Genomic DNA, 16,249 nt, shown 5'->3' with positions numbered 1-16,249 from the left:
AAGAGTCTTAACATATACAAATTCAAAAGCTATTATGAGAAGAAACTGACATTGTTAAAAGTGGCTTAGATGAGATCTGTTTTGTTTGCTGTGGACGCTGACTATGTCCACGTCTGTACGCGTGCACTCTTAATTCAAGCCCACCAAAATGGTAGCCCTGAAGTTAGCGATAACCTCTCCCTGAATCTGAGGGAGGAAAAGTGTGGAAAAGTTGCCCTCTGCCATCACGAAGCTGTCAATGTTCTGGAGCTGTGATGATATTTATTACTGTATCAGTGAAGTTTTGAAGTGTGAGTAGCTTTAGTGTATAAGAAATACCTCTTTTCTTCTTTTTAAATCTACTTAATATGAACTGTAAACCCCCCTTCTACAAGGCTGAGGGGAAATTGAGACTTACTTTTCACTGGGCACCCCTCCCTCCCCGTCTCCAGTATTGTGCAAAGAAGGGCCTGGAACCTACTGTAATGCCTAGGATCGGGGGAACACACGCTAGTTATTGTTCCTTTGGTTGCCCTAGCACTGCCAAAACTCTGTCACACCCGCCCCGTGACCCCTCCAGGCAAAAAGATCTGCTGCTCTGTGCCAGCTGTGAGTGACGAATCTTTATCATGGCGGGGAGCCTGTTCTTGGGGTGCTGATGGTATAGGGCATGGGCCCCCTTTGATTGTGGACCCCATGGTCATTTCCCTCCCGACTTAGGTGAATCCTGCACTGCTGCTCCATCTGCAGGGGCCTGTAATTTAAACATCCCCAGAGGCAATAGGCAGAAAATAGGCCACTCTTGGAGAGAAAACTGGGAGACCAAATCCAAGTCACTAAATATCTATGACTATATTATCTTGCCATAGGAACTTGTAAGAGTAGCAAAAGTCCTGCCAAAGAAGCACTGGGTCTTCATAGTCACTAGCCACGTGTGGCTATTTACATTTAAATTAATTAAAATTAAAGAAAATTAAAAATTCAGTTTCTCAGTCAACTGGTCACATTTCAAGCAGTTAGTTGCCACACGTAACCATTGTGTGGGACAAGGTAGATAAGGACCATCTCCGTCATCACAGGCGGTTCTGTTGCATGGCACTGGTCTGTAACAAGCCTCACGTGTCTCCAGTAGCAGTTAAGGGTGGCCCCACTATTCTTATTTTCTTGCTTGGCTTGGCCTTAGCAATTTAGAAAGCAGAATGACGTAAGTGGAAAGCCAGGGGGAAGTGGTGACTACAGTGAGTCACGTTATTTCTCAAGGGACCAGTTCTGTGGGTAGGGTTGGTGGAGCCTTGCCCATCTCACGTGTGGTCCCAAGTGTCGCTGAGACGCTCGGACAATCCACTGGGTCTAAGAATCCCTGTTTCTTTAAATGGGTTTGGGTTTTATCTCATGGAATGGAATCTTGGACTTGAGCACATGACTATATTTTTTTGGTAGGGCTTCATTTCCTTTGGCGGAAGTGCCAAGAAGGGGAGTGTGGAAGAGGCACGACTGGTTTGGTTCTGCTAACTGTGATGTGTGATGTGCACATTTGGTGGCAGGCAGACAGTTGGCCAGGACAAGGCTGCCCCGGGGAAGGAGTGAGCCTGTGAGCAAATTGAAGACAGATGAAAAGGGGCACAGTGGAAAATCATACAGTTTCCTGCCATCTGTATGTATCAGTACCGGCGAGACGGCAAAGAGCCACACTAGTTCAGCTCAGTAAATAGGTCGTTACATATCAGACATTGTATAGACAGGATATGAAAATGGACTGAGACTCTGCCCCTGCCTGCAGCCAGCTCTCCATCTGAGAACCCTCTCAGTATAGGCTTATTGGAATTCTTATTTCCCTTGGCCTACTCACTCCAAAAAGATACTCCCTACTTCTCTATTAATTTCAGTCCTAAGTAACATTCTCCATCTGGCAAAATGGAAACAAGGAAGGAGAAAATGATCTGGGAGTTGGCAATTTGGAGACCATGCTCGCTGGGTTTGGCTTTGGAAAAGTAGGAAGCCCGTGGAACTGAGCTGCTGGTCCTTGAATGAAAAGGAAGACACTGCTATTTTTATCCTGCTCTGCATGTGGTCAGTCCCCTCCCTCCCTCCCCACCACAGGTATTTTTGCCTTATTGCCTTGTTCACGTTTTTGCTTTGTAGGCGCTTCCCTATGCCAGTGCCCCGATGCATTCATCATTTCCATCCGTAATTGCTTTAAGAAGCCTTTTAAGAATCGCCCTGGGTTGCCTGCGTAGCAGGTGCAGCAGTAGGGCAGATGGTCTTGTGGGTGTGAACAGAGTTGGTTGTTGGCTTTCATCTGCATGACTTTGGTGTCGATTCTGAATGGGACTCCAGAGATATTTTGAGGGTGGCACTACCATGGCCTCCCAGGAAGCCTGCTGTGGAAATGCAACACTTACTGGACACAGAAGGTCGTGGGCATTTCTGTTAATCAGACTCCACATTACAGGTAGGATAAGGGAGCCGGCTCATTATGTAATGCCCAGAGACTAGGATGATGGCTTAACAGAGTCAGAGCATCCCTGCTTTTTTTCTGCATTTGAGGATAGCTTTTTTTCCCTTCTCTTCTCAGCACTCGCTTGGCTCCCTCCTCTCTTCTTACCTGATGACTTTGTCTTTGGCTGGGAGCAATTTGCCCCTGCCTTATATTCGTTCTTGCATAGGTTGTAGGAGATCGGCCCCTGAATGTGGTCCCTCCATCCAGGCCACACAGCTAGTATGCTGTGGGTCTGAGGTGGCTTTGACTAACAGGCACTGGGTGTCAGAGAGAACACGAAGACCTGGTCATTCTCAAACATGGCTGCAGTTTAGAATCGCCTGGGCAGTGTTTAGGACTCCCGATGTCCAGGTCACACCCCATGCCAACTGTCTGGGGGTGGGAGCCAGATAACAGTTTGTCAGAGATCCCCAGGCGATTCTAATATGTGGCAAATTTTAAAAATTACTGTAGGGGAAGGGTGTGGTCCTTTGGGATGTGAGCAGTTACACCTGAGCATAGTCACAGTGAGTCCATCTTGCATCTCCATGGCAATGTGATGTACTAGAAATGACACTGGATGAACTCTCCAGCCCACCATCCTAGTGACCTTGGCAATCCCACAAGGGCCTCAGTTTCCTCCTCTGTAAATTGGATCAAAATAGTAGTACCTTTCTCATAGGGTCATCTTAAAGAACCAAAGAAATGATGTGTGAGTCTTTGAAAATAGTAAAGTGCTAAATAAATGCTTGTTTGGCCAGGCATGGTAGCTCACACCTCTAATCGCAGCACTTTAGAGGCCAAGACTGGAGGATGGCGCATGTCCAAGAGTTTGAGGCTACAGTGAGCCATGATCACACCACTGTACTCCATCCTGAGCAACAGAGCAAGACTTCGTCCCTGAATGAATGAATGAATGAATGAATGAATGAATGAATGAATACTTGTTATTACTAGAGATTATTCTTTTATTAAAAGATACTCATTTTCTAGGTGGTCTGGCAAGGTAGTAGAGGTGACTACTGTGGCATTAATTCTTTCATCACCAACAATACACCCAGTAGGTGTTTATGATAAGAATTCATTTCTCCTAAGAAGGGGGAGCAGCAAGGAGAGGTGGTCGCACACAGCATTAGAAAGAACCCAGGCCGGGTGCTGTGGCTCACGCCTCTAATCCCAGCACTTTGGGAGGCCGAGGTGGGTGGATCACCTGAGGTCAGGAGTTTGAGACCATCCTGGCCAACATAGTGAAACCCCTGTCTCTACTAAAAATACAAAAAAGTAGCCGGGCGTGGTGGTGTGCACCTGTAATCCCAGCTACTCAAAAGGCTGAGGCAGAAGAATCGCTTGAACCTGGGAGGCAGAAGTTGCAGTGAGCCGAGATCGTGCCATTGCACTCCAGCCTGGGCAACAAGAGTGAAATTCCGTCTCAAAACAAAACAAACAAACAAAAAACAGAAAGAAAGAAAGAAGCCAGCAGTTAGATTCCAGCAAACTGTGGTCCCACGATGCTCAGGGAATGCTCTCTGGCCTCATGTTCACTGGCCGTCTCTAGGAACATAAGGGGCCTCGTGGAAGAGGGAGGGATGTCTGTAAACCATCAGCTTCATCTTCAGGCTTTCTGTTCAGTTGGATTTCATTTACGTCAAAGCGGTTGCAACAAGGCATCACTGGCAAGCCCCCGAGGAGGAAAAAGGGCTGTCCCATCACCAGGGCTCACCTGGTCATTTTCATCGGTGTGACCGTGTTGTCTCATGCAGTAAGCATCCTCATGGCTCTTTGGGGTGCACACAAAAGCATTTTTTTCCCTCTGGCTTGTCCTCCCAGGGACTTGAAGTTGGACGGAGGAAGACAATCAGCTGGCGCAGTGAGTTTGAAAGAGATCATTGGTCTGGAAGGTGTGGAGCTGGGTGCTGACGGGAAGGTAAGGCTGCCAGGCTCCGGTCACCGAGTTGTGCTGAAGGCACAGGGGTCAGGAAGCAAAGGACGGGGACAGCCCACAAGCCTCTCTCGAGGTGGAGGACTCAAGGTCTGGGGCAGATTTCCAGGCATGGGATGCCAGCCTGCCCGGCTCCCCTAGTGTGCAGCCGGTGACGGAGTAGCAGCACGGCAGGAGTTCCCACAGCACGTGTATTTCTCTGCCAGCGCTGTTTACAACGGAACGTGCAGTTATGAGTACCTCACACGCAGGCATGTTCCAGGGTGGAATGACAAGTGGATTGAGCATCTATGAACTGGTGGTGTCAGCAAGCAGTATTCAGGCTACTAGAAAGTGTCATAGCTTCCCATGAGTCCCTCAGTCTTACACTGTGACCACGGGGCAGCAGGGCGGTCACATTCCTCTTCCATCCACATGCAAGAAGCCGTGGGGTTGAAGTCTCAGGAGTGAAAGGCTGAAGATGACCCTCCCCTTTGTGCAGGGTCCAGACAGTCCTCATCAACCCTTCCAAAATCCGTGTATGGCAATGATACAAGTGTTCCTTGGGGAATGTGTCCCGGGGTAGTCTGTTTGCTGATGAGGCTGCTGGGAGCTCAAGGTGTAGATGGGGTGCATGCAAGATGCTTGCCTGGGCAGGTGAAAAGCAATGCGTTTGCTCTGTTCACCCCTAACAAGGAAGTGTCGCCATAGGTGCCAGGGAGAATGGGATAGAATGGAGGGTCATACGCGGCGTCTGCCAGAGGAGCAGGAGGGGAGGCCACAGCCCCCACCAGGGACTCGGGGCCTGAAGTGTTCTGGGAGTCTGCACTTGATGGATTATAAAAAGCAATGCAGTGTGTGCCTCATGGATTACACAACACCCCAGCAGGTTCTGAGATAGTACCTTGTTGTCAAATACATTCATGTTTCTTCCATGTGATAGGAACAGTCAGACCCGGTGGGTAAGTTAAAACTATGTGTAGCCTTAAGTCAGTTCAGGTTGGGTGTTGGCACCAATGAGTACCAAAACAAATTTCATTTTTCAGATCTCATTGGATTTCAGAATTGCAAATAGGAGAAAGTGGACCTGAACGTGGGGTGACACCTGTAGCTTGATCAGAATGCAGAGCTAGCAATGCCTTGGAGTAATCACTGGCCTGTTTTTGTCTTCACTTTTTAGACTGTTTCCTATACCCAATTTCTGTTACCCACAAATGCCTTTGGAGCCCGGAGAAATACCATAGACTCCACTTCCTCTTTCTCCCAGTTCCGTAACTTGAGCCACCGCAGCCTCTCCATAGGCCGGGCAAGCGGCACCCAGGGGAGCCTCGACACAGGTAACTTTGGCCTGGCTGGGTGTGGTAGCTTGTGGTGGGAGGTGTCTCTGTTTACATGGGGATTGGGTCTCCCTGTGATGCAGACTGGAAGACGGGGGCCTACAGGTGACGTGACTTTTAGGAAAGCCTGATCTCAGGCCATGCAGGCCCCCAGTGAAGCCACAGGTGATTTCTCTCTAATCAGATGCCCCAGTCATTGACAGCCTGAACTTCCACGTGGAGAGACGCCAAGGCCATGCACACCATGCAGAGATGGCTGCGTCTCCCAGCTTCCTTGACCACTCAGCTCCTCCCAACAGTGACCAGGTTCTGTCCTGTATTTTCATGGTGCTCAATTCGGACTTTTAAAACGAAAAATCTGGGCTCTGAAGTGCAGGTTCAGGTGTGAGAGTTTCCTTTGTGCCGGTCCTAGTGGGTGAGCCGACTTGGCGGCTGAAGGAAGATTTGCACACTTCTAGCTTTGCTGGTCAAACCTTTGTAAGAACTGGCACATGGAGAAGATGCTTTAGGAAGCAGTGCTGTTTCTACTCTCAGGGAAATTCCGGGTGAATGTGAAGTTCCCTAGGTCTGCCCAAGTGCTGAGTTCTGAAGCCCTGTCCTGGTGTTCCGGCCACCTCTGATCGTTCACAGCTGTGCCTTGGTGGCCACTCTGATTTGTATTCATACAGACACAATAGCCTGCCTGGGAGTATTCACACCAAATCGTGCAGCACAGGCGTCTCCGAATTTGATCTGCAAGTTTCCAAAATGCACCTCTTCGGGGCCACACTCTGAGAGTGTCCTCTGCCTCTTGCACACTGTGTAAAGGTTTTTGCTCTCCTGGCTCAGGGAGATTAATACATAATTTTCTAAAATGGAAAAAAACGTCAGTTTGTTTAGAATTTGGTGAACCCTTTGGAGAGGAGAATCCACTTAACTGGCACGCGGAGATGTCTAATAAAAGTCAGTGAGTGCGGTGACGTTGAGCTAAGTCAGCCTTGCTTCAGTGCAGCTATACTTGGCATTCTCCTGGCTGGCTCTGCTGGGGAGGGTCCGGAGCCGCTAATGATCATTTTGCATTTTGCATGTGATCTTCAGGTAGTGACCTGGGAGACTTTATGGACTATGACCCAAATCTCTTGGATGACCCCCAGTGGCCTTGTGGCAAGCACAAACGCGTTCTGATCTTCCCTTCCTACATGGTGAGTAGTGTGGAATGCAGGCTCGGTTTGCCACAGCCCCTCAGTTGCCCCAGCATGGGTTGGAGGTGACTGGGCGCTTGTTCAAAGACTTTTCTGCCTGGGGGACCTTCCTGAGGAGCTCCCCGGTGTAGGTGCCCGTGGAAGGACCAATATTGCCTGCTGTCCAGAATCCTGCCGGCCACCTGGCCTGCAAACACCACTTTCAGGATGCTTGTAAAGGCTGGGCTGCCGGTGTCCACAAAGTCACCAGCTCAGGTTGGAGGCCCCTCTCTTCTGAAGGGGGATGTCCGAGCTTATACCTCCACAGACCCCCGTGGAGAGGACCAGGCCCATCCCTGGGAGTGCTGAGTTCAAGTACAGCTGTGTTTGGAGTTCTTGGTGGCTGCAGGCCTTCATGTGCACGCCGAGCAAACATTTGGCCCCAGGCTGGGGATGACAGAATTCTCTCCTGGGAAAGTGAAAGTAGGACACTGTGGGTGTTACATGCAGAGCCTTTCTCTGCTGTTTTTATTTCATGGACTCTTCCTGTTTTTCCCTGTGTGTCATTTTGGTTTCTGCTCTCGGCTGACCACTGTTTCCCACCACCAAGGGCTGCCATCTCCTCTGCAGACACCGGAGGGGCCTGGCGGGGCCCTGGGTGCTTTCTCTGGGCCACTTGCCCTGACTCTTGCGGCAAGCAGAGCCCCGCCTGCTATGGGAGGAGGGGGAGCTGCACTTTTTCAGAAGAGTCGACTGGCCAGGCCTGCCATGCACAGCATCAGGTGGGAGCCGTCCACCCAGAACACCCCCACCGCCTCCCTGCCTTTTGCATGTTCTGGCCCATGAGCCGGGCCTGGCAGGGCGAGCATAACCAAGCGCTTCCTCCTCTGGTTCCCTCCCTCCCGTGCTCCCAGCCTGAGCTGTTCTCAGGAGTCCCAGCCTCAGGAGTGAACCAGGAGGTTTTTTTCTCCTCTAGGCTTTTGTATCTGCAGTAGCCAGAGTGGAAACCAATCCCCCGTACTCAAAGGGCACCCCCATCTTCATTTAGAACTTAGGGTTCTCCGCTGTTTGTCAGAAAACACCAGGCAGAACTTGAGGCCTGGCCAGTTACTTTCCGCATTTATCCTCTTGTTCTTTGGCACATCGTTCAGTGGTCACTCTCATATGCCACATGGCGTCAGAATGCATTTAGTCATTGGAGAATGCATTCAAGTCAAAGGCATTTAGTTTAAAATTGTCCCTACTCCTCACCCTCCCTCACTCATGCCCCAACTCCTAACACAGAAAGCAAAACCAGCGCCATGTGTAGTTACTTTTCTTCCACTCTATGGCCTATTTATTTAAAAAACAAGGCATATTCATCTTTGGCAGAGGCTAGCACGTAATAAATGTTCAATAAATGGCCAGAATGATTGCCCTGATGTCAAGGGGGGAGCACCTTGTGTAAGAATAAGGATGCTTTATGTGGTTCACTGCCTTATTTATTAAAATTCACTTTATTTATTAAGCAACGTGGCCAGGAAACTAGCTCAGGGAGTCCAAATGAGGCTCTCCTAGTTGATAGACGGGAAATGGGGGATCAAGGGTAGAACTCCTGGCTCGGGGCTCGTTTCACGTTCCCCAGCTGTCTCTGAATCCCACATTCCTCAGCAGTCAGCCCCAGAACTGCCGACCTCGGGGTTGGACATGAAGATCATTCTTTGGGCCAACAGTGTAGCCGATTTCTAGGTAACCAAGAGAATAGGAAGGTGCACTATTTCTGATCGATGTTGGCGGGAGCTCTCCTACCAGACAGGTTATGCCTGGTGATAATGCCGACCTCTCCTTTTATAGGCCTAGTGTCAGGCTGGTGCCAGATCTGATCTTTTTTATCTGATCTTTTTTTTCCTTTAAATGATTTCATTGTGAGCCTTGAGGTTCCGGGCCACGGTATGTGTGTATGTGCATGTGCACGTACGCACACACAACTTTTCCTCCTTAGACCGTGCTAGAAGATTGCCAAGTCAGCATGTATGTCCTGCCCTCCTCATTTGATATTCCCAAGTGGGTCATTTGTCATTTCACCGCACTGGCTCTGCAGTCAGTGCTCCCGGGAATACTCCACGCTATAGAGAATGGAATTGCACGTGGACTGCGTTTTCCTGGTGGGCTCCTGGAGACCTACGTGTTTCCTATTCTGGCCACAGATGTTGGTACTTTGATAAAATGTGGGAAATCCATGTTTCAGCATTCTCGTCTAAGTTCTTGACAGTATGTTGTATATTACAAAGGGCCTCAACCCAGCTCCCTGGAGACTTCTTTTCCTAGAAGCCGACATGGGTTACAGGCCGTTGCTCATACATTTGCATTGAACTTGTAGGAGTCCGAGTGGGGCAGTTGGGCAGGGGCGGGGGCTGGGGTGTTTGCTTTGTTTTTGTGTGTTGGGGAATAGGTATAGAATTCACCTGTTGAACAAGTATTGATGGAGGCCTTTTTATGAGCCAGGCTTCCTTACACAGTAGAGAACTAACTGGCCACAACCCCTGTTCTCCACCTTGGAGTCAGTGGGGATGTCAGAGAGTAAACAGTAAACAAGGAGACAGATCACCATAATCATGAGGAAGGAACCATCTTAGAAAAGCAGCAGGAGACCAGGCACGGTGGCTCATACCTGTAATCCCAGAACTTTGGGAGGCCAAGGCGGGTGGATCACCTGAGGTCAGGAGTTTAAGACCAGCCTGGCCCACGTGGTGAAACACCATCTCTACTAAAAATACAAAAATTAGCCAGGTGTGGTGGTGGGCACCTGTAGTCCTAACTACTGGGGAGGCTGAGGTGGGAGAATCGCTTGAACCCAGGAGGCAGAGGCTGCAAGTGAGCCGAGATTGTGCCACTGCACTCCAGCCTGGGCAACAAAGCAAGACCCTGTCTCAAACAAAACAAACAAAACAAACAAATGGCAGGAAATGATAGAAGGGTTGGAGGTGGGCTCCAGGTGGTAGGCCTCAAGGAAGACTTCCCCTAGGAATGGCATTGAAGCAAGCACTGAAGGCTAAGAGCAGGCGGCCCTGCCAGGTTTTGGTGGGGAGAGCCCAGTAGAAAGACCCCAAGTATGAAGGGGGTTGGTTTTGCATAAAATAGATTTTTCTAACTGTAAACGTCGTTGCCCTTCCCTCTACACACACACAGGCAGGAGGCAGAGCCCACAGATGATGATGCTGACAAACCCTCCCTCCCCACTGACTCGGCCCCAGGCACAGGGAGCTGCCGCTGAAACAGGCACTGGCTCCGAAGGCCCTGGCTCCTTTGAGCCAGGTTGTGGAATGCCCTCTTTGCGGGCCCGGGGCACATTTGGCTACTAGGCTGGTATGGGGATCTCTGCCCAGACAGAGGGCAGATTCCCTCCTGGGTGGGAATGCTTGGTGATGGGGGAAGGGGCAGGCTTGCTGGTCACAGGCCAATGATGTGGAGCTGCTCACCTCCCTTAGTATCAGCCTCCGAGGCCCTGGAGTCCTGCTGCCTGTCCCGTCTTCCTGGGGCCCCCAGGGCAGTCCAATGTGGCCAGCCCAGCAGAGGCACTGACCTGAAATTCTGGGACTGTCCTCCACTGTTTTGGGATGTCCTGTGCCTGTGGAAATCAGGCTCTGAGATGCTCACGTAGCCTCTACTGAATCAAGCAGCTCTCAAAAGTGATGAGCTAATCCTTTCACCCATCAAATCCTGCTGCAGCCGCTAAAAGAAGTAATTTACAGACAATCAAATGCACTTGTTTGTTTGAAGTGTGCATTTCCATGAATTTTTTAACCACCGCTCTGATCCAGATATAGAGTATTTCTGTCCCTGCAGAAAGTTCCCCTCCCCATCCCACTCTTCCCGTCCCCTTCCTGCAGAGGCAATCACTGTTCTCACTTCTGTCACCATAGATTAGTTTCACCTATTCTGAAACTTCATGTGAATAGGATCATGCCATATACTTTTTTGGGGTCCATCTTCTTTCATACAACTTAACATGTGAGATTTCCCCATGTTATGTGTATCTGTAGATTTTTTTTTTTAATTGCTGAGTGCAATAGATCACGCCTATAAATCCCAACACTTTGGGAGGCCGAGGTGGGTGGATCACTTGAGGTCAAGAGTTTGAGACCAGCCTGGCTAACGTGGTGAAACCCCGTCTCTACTAAAAATACAAAAATTAGCTGGGCATGGTGGCAGGCACCTGTAATCCCAGCTACCCTGCAGGCTGAGGCAGGAGAATCGCTTAAACCCGGGAGGTGGAGGTTGCAGTGAGCCGAGATTGCACTGTTCACTCCAGCCAGGGTGACAAGCGAAACTACGTCTCAAAAAAATAAAAAAGCTGAGTGGTATAAGATGTAGTATAGTTTGTTTATCCCTTCTCCTGTTGATCGACATTTGTTCATGCAGCTTCCATGAATGTTCTTGTGCATGTCTTCCTGTGGAAATACTTTTTCATTTCCCTGGGGGTAAATACGTAGGAGTGGGATTTCTGAGTCCTAGTGTAGGTGCTGTTAGCCAGCCATGATGTAGCTGAATGTTGATCTCTGTGCGTGTGTGTCCTCAGTGTAATATAAAAAGGCCCCTCGTTGCCGCAGTCAGGACATGTCTTAGAGTGGGAAGCTTCCAGAGGTAAAGCCTGTCATTTAGAGTGCAAGTGGCACCCTTTTCAAATTAGTCTTGCACCCATATCTGTATTTTTAAACTTTGATCCATGCAAGTCACTCCCACTATTATCTACTGTAGAAGGGCAAGGGTGAGATTTTGAATTTAAAAAGAATTCCACGCCGGGCGTGGTGGCTCACACCTGTAATCCCTGCACTTTGTGGGGCCAAGGTGGGTGATCACCTGAGATCAGGAGTTCAAGAGCAGCCTGACCAACATGGTGAAACCCCATCTTTACTAAAAGTACAAAAAACATTTGCCAGGCGTGGTGGCGGGCGCCTGTAATCCTGGCTACTCAGGAGGCTGAGGCAGGAGAATCGGTTGATCCCAGGAGGCAGAAGTTGCAGTGAGCTGAGATCATACCACTGCACTCTAGCCTGGGTGACAAGAACGAAACTGTCTCAAAAACCAAAATAAAAAAAATTCCTGGGGCAGGTGTGCAAGACAAACTGCAGCTGGCCTGGTGGTTTGGTCTTCAAGTTTCTAGAAGGTAGCCACAGAACAGGAGAGCATGTTGAGCCGCCTGGCTACATGCAGACTCTTGCTGGGCGATGGCGTGTCTTGGGGGAGGGCAGATGGTACCAGCTCCCTGCACCACGTGGCCTGTAATTAAAGCTTCACTAGAGAGTGGTTATGTATGATTAGAACCTGGCAGCCCAGGTCGGTACTGGGTTTTTGTGTTTTCCCCCCTCTTTATGGGTGCGGAAAGCAATTAAGAGGAGAAAGTAAGTGGGAGAGCTGAGATAATGCCAACAAAATTCAGTTACCTGAATGGATTTCTGGGTTCTTTTCCTCTCTAAGAAATCCCTCTTGTACCATGTTCACATTAAAAAGAAAACCGACTAACATTGTTTATGATACGCATACGCATGTGAACCTCGAGAGAAACCTCTTGGATTGATCTCCATGATACAGTGTCTATTTTTTATTTACCGAATATTAAAATCTAAGTACTCGTAGAGAAAGCCCTCCCTCTACCCCCGCATCTCCCCAGTGTTGGGGGAATGTATCTTAGAACTTAATTTTCCAGTACAGCATGAGATACTGAGCAGTGGGCAGTAATTGACTCAATGAAAGAAAGACTAATTCAGCCTTCCATGAGGTGATGAGATTCTGCCCATCCCCCGATATAGAGATAAGTATATATTTATAAATATATAAAAATTATAATTTAATAATGGTCATATGTTTATTATAATTTATATAATATATATATCTATATTTCCATGAGAAGTTCCCTGGATGATTTAGGCACTTGTTACCTGTCTGCAGGGTGGATTTGTTGGGAAGCTAATGCAAGACCCTTTCCAAGGCCTCAGGTTTCCAGGTACCTGAGGCTTCCTCAGTTCTGGGGAGGGGCCTCTTTAAGAAAATGCCACATCACATTAGAAGCACAGTAGCTCGGCTCTTCCCTATTGTGGCACTTCCCTGAGGCTTGAAGGGCGCCCTCAGGTGCGCAGGCCTGGGCAGTAGCTGAGGGGCATCCTGCCAGCTTTAGGTGTAAGTGACATCAAGTGCCTGAAATGGCTGATGGTGCTGTATGGAGAAGGGAAGCTTGTTTTGGGTGTGGGTTTGGGTTTTTGTTTGTTCGTTGGTTGGTTGGTCTTTTTATTGTTGTGAACAGCACTATGAGAATTCCAACACCTTTTACAATTCATTTTTTTCTTGTAAAACTCATGGCTCCGTGGCTCACGCCTGTAATCCCAGCACTCTGGGAGGCGAAGGCAGGTGGATCACCTGAGGTCAGGAGTTCGAGACCAGCCTGGCCAACGTGGCAAAACCCCATCTCTACTAAAAAATACAAAAATTAGCCAGGCGTGGTGGCAGGCGCCCGTAATCCCAGTTACTCAGGAGGCTGAGGCAGGAGAATCTCTTGAACCCGGGAGGCGGAGGCTGCAGTGAGCTGAGATCGTGCCACCGCATCCCAGCCTGGGCGATAAGAACAAGACTCCATCTCAGACAAACAAAAAAACTAATACAAAAAAACAAGCAACAAACCGTCTCAAAAAAACAAAACAAAAAAACCAATACAAAACAAAATATGAGTTTGACATTTCACTCAGGAGATTGCAGCATCTGCTCTCTTTCTGTGTATTTGACTCGGATTTTTGACAGTCACCTTGTGATTTTGAACGTGACGTTCCACGCAGTTGGGCTCATGCTGTACTGCCACTGTTTCAGCAGCGTGCGTTTAGAAGTGCATCCAAATACTCTGTGGGTGTGGGTGAACTCAGGGCCAGTCACCTGGTGTCATCTCAAGTGGATGGAGACACTACTCCAGGAGTCCTGTAGCACCAGATAGTTGACAAGTATCTGACACTGCACATACTCTGCCACCCAGTGACTCCCCATGGCCGTGTAAACCTGAAGCAGAGGCAGCTTTTCTTCCTGTGTTCCTCTCCATGTGCAAACGCTTTCATTTCAGTGGGAGGGAGAGTCGATCCAGGATTCGGTATTTTGAATTCGATGGGTAGAAATAGCAACAAATGCAGCCCCAGGCTGCGTAGGCTACCCGTTTATTTCCATAGTTTCCTTGTGATTTACTGTCCTCTTAGGAAAAGGATTAAATGCCTAGAACAGCTGAAATGCCCATCTGTTGGTGGTTAGATAGATTTAGTCGAGGGCCGCTGTGCTGCTTAATTGCCTTAACAAGCACAGAACATCTGCTTTCCAGTGCCCAACTGAGCCTGAACGCCCGTGTACAAGTGTGGCCAAAGCAGAAGAGCCTAATTCCGCAGTGGCTATTGACCCAGGAAGGAGCTGTGTGGATCATTGCCTTGTATCCCTCCTTCCTTTCACAGGCATGGCGTGGAACCAAGGCTTGCAGCGGCTGCATACCTGCCCCAGGTCTTGCTGCTGGCTCCTGGGGTGCAGGCAGCACTAGGGCTGGCAGTAGGTCAGAGGAGAACAGTAGCAGAGTGTATGGCAAGCTCATATCTGCTTAGAACTGCTCATAAGAGTTCCTGGGGAGACTTGGAAGACAGGAGACTAGGAAATAGAGACTGGAACTTTATCAGGCCCTGGAGTGGAAGTACCTTTTCTGTTGTTTCGCTTGGAATCAGACCAGCCACCTATCTGCTCTGAGGCCCTCACTGTTTTCTAGGATTGTTGTTGGGGCGTGTGTACCTCCCATCCTCCCCGTTATACCCCCGCCCACCTGAGGGGGCTTCACTTCACAGCATTGCTACAGTGGGCTGGGATGGGGCCCAAGTTCAGTTCCATGGAGGCCCCTTCGCTCTTCTCATGACAAATCTAGACTTTGTTTTTATACAAAGCAAAGGATGGGCTAGGCGTGGTGCCTCATGCCTGTAACCCCAGCACTTTGGGATGCTGAGGTGGGCGGATCACTTGAGGTCAGGAGTTCGAGACCAGCCTGGCTGGCCAACATGGCGAAATCCCATCTCTACCAAAAAATACAAAAACAATAGCCAGGTGTGGTGGCGTGCACCTGTAGTCCCAGCTACTTGGGAGACTGAGGCACAAGAATTGCTTGAACCTGGGAGGCGGAAGTTGTAGTGAGTACCACTGTACTCCCTCCTGGGCAACGGTCACCGATCCTGTCTCAAAAGCAAAAGATGTATCAGTGTTTCTGCAGTCGATATGGGAGACTTTTCATCTAGATAACTAAGTTGTAGTGTTCTCTCTTCCTGTTATCTCAGAAAGAATTTGTCCACTCCCACTCTAGACCTTCCAGACTGTCTCCAGCAGGGCAGACCAGGCAGGGCCTCCTTGTGAACTGCGTCTCTGGACATCTGTGTTGTGGACAGTCCCTTCCATCTGACCTTCCCCTTTCCCTGTACACAGCTGTGCACATAGCTTCCCTGCAGTCAGGCATTCAAGTGCTCCACAGTGCATTCAAGTGACCTGTCACTCCATGAACGGAATGAGCACCCTTGCAAAAACACAACTGCCTGCTGCACGGTGGAACCCCTCTCCATCACACAGCCTGGGCCTGCCGCAGGCCACAAGGAGCCCTTCATCTGGTGAATCCCATGGCCTGGAATTAGGTGGCATTGAAAACAGTAGTCACGGCCGGGCGTGGTGGCTCATACCTGTAATCCTAGCACTTTGGGAGGCTGAGGAGGGAGGATCAAAAGGTCAGGAGATGGAGACCATCCTGGCCAACGTAGTGAAACCCCATCCCTACTAAAAATACACAAATGAGCTGGTGTGGTGGTGCACACCTGTAGTCCGAGCTACTTGGAAGACTGAGCCAGGAGAATCTCTTGAACCTGGAGGCAGAGGTTGCAGTGAGCCAAGATCGCACCACTGCATTCCAACCTCGGTGACAGAGTGAGACTCTGTCTCAAAAAAAAAAACAAAAAACAAAACAAAAAACAGTTGTCACTCAGACTGTCCCAGGCCAAGAAGGAGTTGCTGCCTATTTAATTGGCACTTTCTGATTTACAGTAGCGTGCACTGGCAAAACCCAGGCATTACAAGGTTTTTTATTTTACTTTTTTGAGACAGAGTCTCACTCTTGTCACCCAGGCTGGAGAGCAGTGGCACCATCTTGGCTCACTTCAACCTTCATCTCCCAGGTTCAAGTGAGTCTCCTGCGTCAGCCTCCCAAGTAGCTGAGACTACAGGCATGCACCACCATACCCAGCTAATTTTTGTATTTTTAGTAGAGACAGGGTTTTGCCATGTTGGCCAGGCTGGTCTTGAACTCCTGACCTCAAGAGATCCACCTGCCTCGGCCTCCTAAAGTGCTGGGATT

The 16,249-nt window shown here is 49.3% G+C and overlaps 1 protein-coding gene across 2 annotated transcripts in view; it reads left to right on the top strand.

Moving 5' to 3' along the window:
- The window catches only part of CABLES1 (Cdk5 and Abl enzyme substrate 1), a 123,394-nt gene that overhangs the window by 96,389 nt on the left and 10,756 nt on the right, over positions 1 to 16,249 (top strand). For both annotated transcript variants that reach the window (XM_007974464.3, XM_007974463.3), the window contains 3 exons: positions 4,286 to 4,382; positions 5,557 to 5,713; positions 6,791 to 6,894. In XM_007974464.3, the coding sequence (XP_007972655.1) occupies positions 4,286 to 4,382; positions 5,557 to 5,713; positions 6,791 to 6,894 (358 nt within the window). The remainder of the gene's footprint in view (positions 1 to 4,285; positions 4,383 to 5,556; positions 5,714 to 6,790; positions 6,895 to 16,249) is intronic.

The sequence above is a fragment of the Chlorocebus sabaeus genome, chromosome 18 (genome assembly GCF_047675955.1).
Source record: "Chlorocebus sabaeus isolate Y175 chromosome 18, mChlSab1.0.hap1, whole genome shotgun sequence".
Taxonomy (NCBI): domain Eukaryota; kingdom Metazoa; phylum Chordata; class Mammalia; order Primates; family Cercopithecidae; genus Chlorocebus; species Chlorocebus sabaeus.
The sequence above is the reverse complement of the archived record's forward strand: the minus strand, read 5'-3'. Positions and strand labels throughout refer to the sequence as shown.